The sequence below is a fragment of the Propithecus coquereli genome, unplaced genomic scaffold (assembly GCF_000956105.1).
Source record: "Propithecus coquereli isolate 6110/MARCELLA unplaced genomic scaffold, Pcoq_1.0 Scaffold246, whole genome shotgun sequence".
Classification (NCBI taxonomy): domain Eukaryota; kingdom Metazoa; phylum Chordata; class Mammalia; order Primates; family Indriidae; genus Propithecus; species Propithecus coquereli.
Window position 1 is genome coordinate 2,614,340 of NW_012148019.1, and position 6,643 is coordinate 2,620,982.

General features: G+C 36.8%; 1 protein-coding gene across 1 annotated transcript in view; it reads left to right on the forward strand.

The window, feature by feature from the left end:
• CEP350 (centrosomal protein 350kDa) overlaps positions 1-6,643 on the forward strand; it is a 175,594-nt gene that overhangs the window by 29,145 nt on the left and 139,806 nt on the right. The window contains exon 7 of the mRNA XM_012646529.1: positions 4,869-4,982. Coding sequence (XP_012501983.1) covers positions 4,869-4,982 — 114 coding nt within the window. The remainder of the gene's footprint in view (positions 1-4,868; positions 4,983-6,643) is intronic.

Here is a 6,643-nt window from a genome sequence, read left to right on the forward strand (position 1 = left end):
GTGTGTGTGTGTGTGTGTGTGTGTGTGTGTGTGTGTGTGTGTGGCGGGGGAGGGGGGTGTCATCTTTAGAACAGGATGTAATTCTCAAATGCAAAGAGATTATTTCAAGGTATGTATTAAAAATGCAGATTCCTAGACCCTACAGTGGACCTAAGTCAGAATCTGGGGATGATGGGGTCCAGAATTAGAATTTCTAGTGGGTCCCTCAGGGGATTCTTGTAGTTTAAGATTTATTATATTAATGTTTAATAAATTGTGCAAAAGAATATAAGAATTAGTACCATTTTCAGAGAACTGTAAGAATATTGCCCTTATTCTACCATTGTATTTGGATTGTTACTAGGAATTATTTCAAAAGTAATATTTAAAAGACAATTCAATTTCCAGTGAATATTTGTGTACAGAATATTTTGGCACTGACATTGATTTTGTTGATATTTTAACCTTCAAGTTTTGACACAAAGGTTTCTTTCTCCTGTATTAAAGAAAACAAATATTGAAATCACATTTATACCAGCACTGATAGATTTTCATTGGGAAAATGCTTTCCAGAGCTAATTTTTTTTTTAGCCAACTCAAGTTTTTATATATGATGGTTATAAATGATTTATATTTTCTGTTTTTATTTTTATATTCCTGAAGTTATTTTCACAGGGTCATCAGTGTAAAGTTTTTGATGAAGAGTTGATTTCTTGTTCAGTTTAATTCACATTACACTTTTGTCAGTTAAACTGCTGCCACTGTAGCTTTTCTTTTGTGTGTATTTTTTCCAAGTTTAGTTTTTGTATATACACTTAGGTAGATCAAAATATTATCAAGATTTGTTTCTTCTGTTAATTTTAAATCATTAACAAACTAGGGCAGTTTTTGTTATCGTCAGTTTTGTTTTGTATTTCTCTACCAAGTCTAATTTTTCTCTGACCAGTTTTGCAGTTTTTTATAGTCCTAAGGGATGCCTGTAGTAATTTTTTCTCTAGAAAAAATCTTACTATGTACAGTTTTAGCAATTATCAGTTTTGTGTTGCTTACTATGTTTAGCTAGTGATGCTCTTTGAAAATTAAATAAAAATAAATAACTTGCATTTCATTCTAGCTGATCTGTGATAAAATTGTGACCAATTTTAGAATACTGAAGAATTGCTCTGTTGTCCAGGATTGGTCTAATGTATCATCAATAAAATTCTTTCACATCATTTTACTCATTTGTGTACCATATCCACAGTATTGGCAGAACAGATAGCAAATGGTGGAGTCAAAATGTTATTGGTTCCGAGATTGTGATTACCCCAAATGTATGCTATACTTATTTCAGACCCGTAAGATGTAGATCACACATTTAAGGTTTGTTCATTCTACAAGTCAAAGTTCTGAAATACAAAAGATTATTCCATTAAGGCAAAGTTAAGATTGTCAATTTGAATTCATATCTTATGTGATAATTTACGAAAACCTGAAAGTTAAAAAAAAAAATCCTAAGGAACCAGGGTGAAAATCTTAAGTATAACTTTCTTTGAGTTGGTGACTGGATTTTCCACAGTTGTTTACTAATTTTTTAATATGCTAGTTTTCATATTAAATATTTTATAAATAAAACTTTTGGGGGGTTAATTTCTGAAATCTAGCAAACACTTGAGAATTCATTATAGAATATGGTTTCCAACGTCCTGAGCAAGGACTTACTTTTCCAACAATGAAGAACTGTTTTTCTGTCAACTTTTTGACAGTATAAATTGAAAGCATCTGAAAATACTGTATTTGTTTGAACACATAATGAATTCACTTGGTTCACAGTTCAAAAGATAAGAAGGGTGTACCTTGAAAAGCTCTGTCACTCTTGTGCTCCAATTGCCGGTCCCCTTTTTGAAGGTTGTGTGTGCTAATAATTTGTGTATCCTTTCAGAGATAATTTTTGCATACACACGCAAGTAAGCGAATGTGTGTGTATTTACTTTCTTCCTCTTTTAATGTAGTTAGTAGGGTACTAAACCCATTCTGCACCTTTATTATTTATTTTTAAAGGAGACATAGGAATTGTTCTATGATTCTGCTTAAAAAATTCGAAATGGTGAACATGAGTGGTTGTTTATGTGATTCTTTCTTGTATTGAATATAGATGTTTGTATGTCTTTTTCTTTCTGGTGTAAGTGCCCATGAGGTTAAAGAGCCTGTCTTGGTCATTCTTACTTTGTCTCGGAGCCTAGAAGGGTGTCGTGGACACACGTAAGTGCACAGCACAGTGAATTCCTTGTTCCGTCCAATAAACCCAGCCGGTAGGGAAAGTGTGCAAAGTAACGGAAATGAAGACTTGGGGACAGAAAGAAAAATGAATGCAGATATCAAAGTCTTCTTAAATTTAATGTGCAAGTAAAGATGCAGGTACAGGAGATGAATCACATAGAGATGAGTATTTCCTAAGGAGGAGAGGAGAAAAAAATTTCAGGGTCGAATGTACAGAGACCGGATGGGGGTGGTGGTGAAGAGAAAAGGTTAAAAGAGATAGATGTGTGTGGAATTGCCACACTTACTTTTTTTTTTTTAATGTTTGGAGACGGTCTCGCTGTGTTGCCTTGGCTGGATTTGAACTCCTGGGCTCAAGTGATCCTCCTTCCTCAGCCTCCCAGGTCACTTGGACTGTACGCACATGCCACCACTCCTGGCTTTTTTGTCTGTTTTTGAAAGTTTTTACAGTTTATTAACCCTATGGAAAGTCCACACAGTCACCACAGATAAAGTCATGACAGAGTCTTTACTCCTTGACTCCTGTTGTTGGCAGCACCAGCACAGGCCTTTGCAGTCCCTCTGACTCTCGCCATTCTGTTCTGCTCCTCTTGCTGTTTCCGTGAGGTCTTTTCTCTGCTCCTACAGGCGTGTCTCGCAAGTCCATGCTATGCTTGGTTTCATTTTTCATTGCGTGGTCTAAGGAATCACAAATCACGCCAAAGCCAGTTACCTTGCCACCTCCAAGATGGGTTCCGAATCCAAATATGTTTGTACAAAGATGATGCTGGTGTAGTTTTGTATATTTTGTCTAGCTTTTTTCCGAATTTCTGACTTTAGTACTGTTGCCTTCCTGGGGTGAAGGACATGTTTGTTTCCCCTAAAGTAGTTGGTTCGTCATGAACTTCCTGGTCTGGATAGCTAGTGTGTCAGTCACGAAGGCAGTCGATCCTCAGGTAGCGGGGCAGGATTGCCACACTTTCCTGTGGCGGACCGTTTTGCGATAAACTGAATACAGTGTTCACACAGTTTTTCCTGATATAGATACAGACATAATTGTGCGTCCCTTGCCACAGATGTCAGGAGGAGTAAACTCAGGCTATAGTGCCTAAGAGCTGAATAGATTATTTTCTATTAGGCGTGTAATTAATTTACCAGTACATTCAATCTAATACCTGTAAATACCATTACCAGTTTTTGACTCCAGCCTGTTGATTTAATTCTACAAATATTTATGGGTTGCGAATTCTTTGATAAGTTGAGCCAATCTTAAAATATGTATTTTGGTTATTGTCCATACTATTTTGGTTATCGTCCATATTCATTATTATTGTTTTGCAAAATAGAATTCAAAGTTCAGTGTATTGCTTAAAGAGCAGTGATAAATTTGGAGTGGAAAATCAGAATAGTAATTCCTAGGAAATAGCACATGTGTAATGTTTCTTGAGAAAGTGAACAATTGATTTTAAAGACCTGTTTCCACACTTTGGTACAATTTGCCTGTATAGGCAGCAGCTTGTCCATCCATTCAGCAACAGGCAAAAACGGACAGGTGGTAGCGATCAACACCTGTCTTCAAAGACAAGAGGAATAAATAGTATCGTCTCTGTTTTAATCTGGAGAAGAATAATTTGTCTCTCTGAAATTTGCAACGTAAGATTGGTATTCTTTTATCAGTTAACTTATGCTTCTTCCCTTCTAGCCTTTTTGAATGACTGTATATTGCTTTATCTCACTGATGCTTACTTTTCCTAAATGGTGTGTGTCAGCACGTTATGTGATAGCTAATTATGCATTCCTCTTTTAAAAGCGTATAAATCTGTTCATGACTAGTTATTAGGGAAATGCAAATCAAAACCACAATGAGATATTCACTAGGGTGGCTGTAATAAAAAAAGACAGACAGTAACAAGTATTGGCGAGGACGCAGAGAAATTGGAACCCTCATATGTTGCTGTTGAGAATGTAAAATGGTACAGCTGTATTAGCAAGTTTTTTGGCGGTTGCTCAAAAAGTTAAACGTAGAATTACCATGTGACCTAGCAATTCTACTCCTAGGTATAATACCCAAGGGAATTGAAAGCATATTGACACAAAATCTTTTGCAAGAGTGTTCATAGCAGCATTATTAATAATGGCCAAAAAGTAGAAACAACCCAAATGTCCATGGGCTGATGAATGGATAAACAGAATGTTGATCTATTCATACAATGGAATATCACTTGGCAATAAAAAAAATAAATCCCTGATAGATGTTACATGATGGTTGAACCTTGAAAGCATTATGCTGAGTGAAATAAAAATAAGCCAGACACAAAAGACTACATGTTGCATGATTCTATTTTAATGAAATGTCCAGAATAGGCAAATCCATAAATATAGAAAGTAGATTAGTAGTTGGCAGGGGATGGAGGGGCTCATGTGGAGAGTGACTGCTTATAGGTACAGGGTTTCTTTTCAGTGTAATTAAATACTCTGGAGTTAAATAATGATGGTAGTTGCACAATTTTGTGAATATACTAAATATCACTCAGTTGTGCACTTTAAAAGAGCAAGTTTTATTGTATGTTAATTATATCTCACTTTAAAAAGGATAAAAAAACTTATAAGGCAACTTTATAAAAATGTTCTCTATTATTGGTGTACATTAGGTTTCAACCCTTCAGAGACCAAGATTCGAACACCTGACGGGAAAGTGTGGCAGGAGGCTGAGTTTCAAAACATGAGTAGAGAACTGTATCGAGATTTAGCACTTCACTTTGCAGGTGAGAATAGAGCTTTTTAATGTTTTGAGTATTTTATCATGTATGTGATCTAATTTGTAATATTTAAACATAAAATTGTCAAAGTAATGATATTAAGTTGTGGTGGTTTGAGTCATAGGCTCTTTTAGCCTCTAGGCTCTGCTCCAGGGTTAAAATTAGCCTACATGGCTAACGAGACAGAAACTAGGCTATTTTTAAACTGAGGGAATTTCAGAGTCAGTACTGCCTGATTTGAAAGAAACATAGTAGAGTCTAGTTGATGTTTACTTCTGCTAGGCCTCTGAGATCTTTTAAGTAGTGAATAATTTGGCAGGCAACAGGTAAGAAGATACATGAGGTCAAGGTGCTGAAAGAAAAGTAAGTATTATAGGAAGGGAATAATGTTAGAGACTAAGAAATAGGAGGAACCCAGGGAAGATTGGAGGAGGGCAATAGGAAGATCATACTAACAATATTACTGCTTATTAAATATCTAGTATGACCTTGAGCAAGATGCTAGGTACTTAGTCTCTTGTATTTTTTACAGTTCAGGAGATAGAGGCTCAAAGAATAATTTTCCTAGGGTTGGGTAGAGTAGTTAAGGACAGAAGCCAAGATTCAAAACCAACTCTTGTCTGACCCTAAAGCCTGAGGTCTTTCTCTAAGCCCTCATAGAGACTCTGCTAGTACATTTTGTGGCATTCAGTGTCGAGTCCAGCTATTAGTATTAGAATATTATGTTCAGAGAATTTTTTGTCATGTGAAGAGGAAGTATAATGTAATACTTGAGAGCAAAGATTTTGGAATCAGCTTACAAGGTTTCAAATTCAGGCTCTGCCAACTTGTTGACTGTCTATACTAGCTGTTCCATAACCTCCGTTCCTTGGTTTTCTCATCTGTAAAATAGGGATACTGAAAATACACCTCCTAGGATAGCATCATTATAGGCTAGTAGAATGTGTCAGGGGACTCTTAAAGAGGTCTGCCTGTTATGCTCTGTCTTCTCTCTTGTGTGGATGGACTCTGTGTTCCTCGCTGAGACCAATCCATCTATTGTGTTTTAGATTCTGTTCTTGGGTATCTAAGGGTGTTACTTCAGCCCTATGTCCTTTCTTTTACATTACGTTTTCCCTCTCCACCAGGTGGTGCTCATCAACCTGCCATTTGGTAACATGCTGTTACATGAGCCGTCATAAAAGAACCCCTCTCTTGGGCCTGTGTCTCTCCAGCTACTGCCTTGTTTCTCTCTTCTGTTTACAGCAAAACTGCAGAAAGTTGCCTTATACTCAGTGTCTTTAATTTGTCTCCTCTGATTCTTCTAAATCCTTTCTATTAGATGTTTGCTCTTATTTCCCTGTGAACTGCTGTTACCAAGGTCATCAATGACTTCCACATTGCTTAATGTATTGTTTAAAAGTCCTTTGTCATCTTGATCGCTCAGCAGCATTTGACATGATTGGTCACTTCTTCCTTGAAACTGTTCACTTGACATCTAGGATACCATGAGTATCTGGTTTTTCTCCCAAGTCTAACTGCTCCTTTTTAGTTTTTTTCCTAATTGACTCCCTGATCTCTTAAACGTTGGCATCCCCTGGCCTGAGTCCTTAGTACTTGGGCAGGCGGGTGAGGGTGCTTTCCTTCCCTCCTTCCTTCCCTCCCTCCTTCCTTCCTTCCTTCCTTCC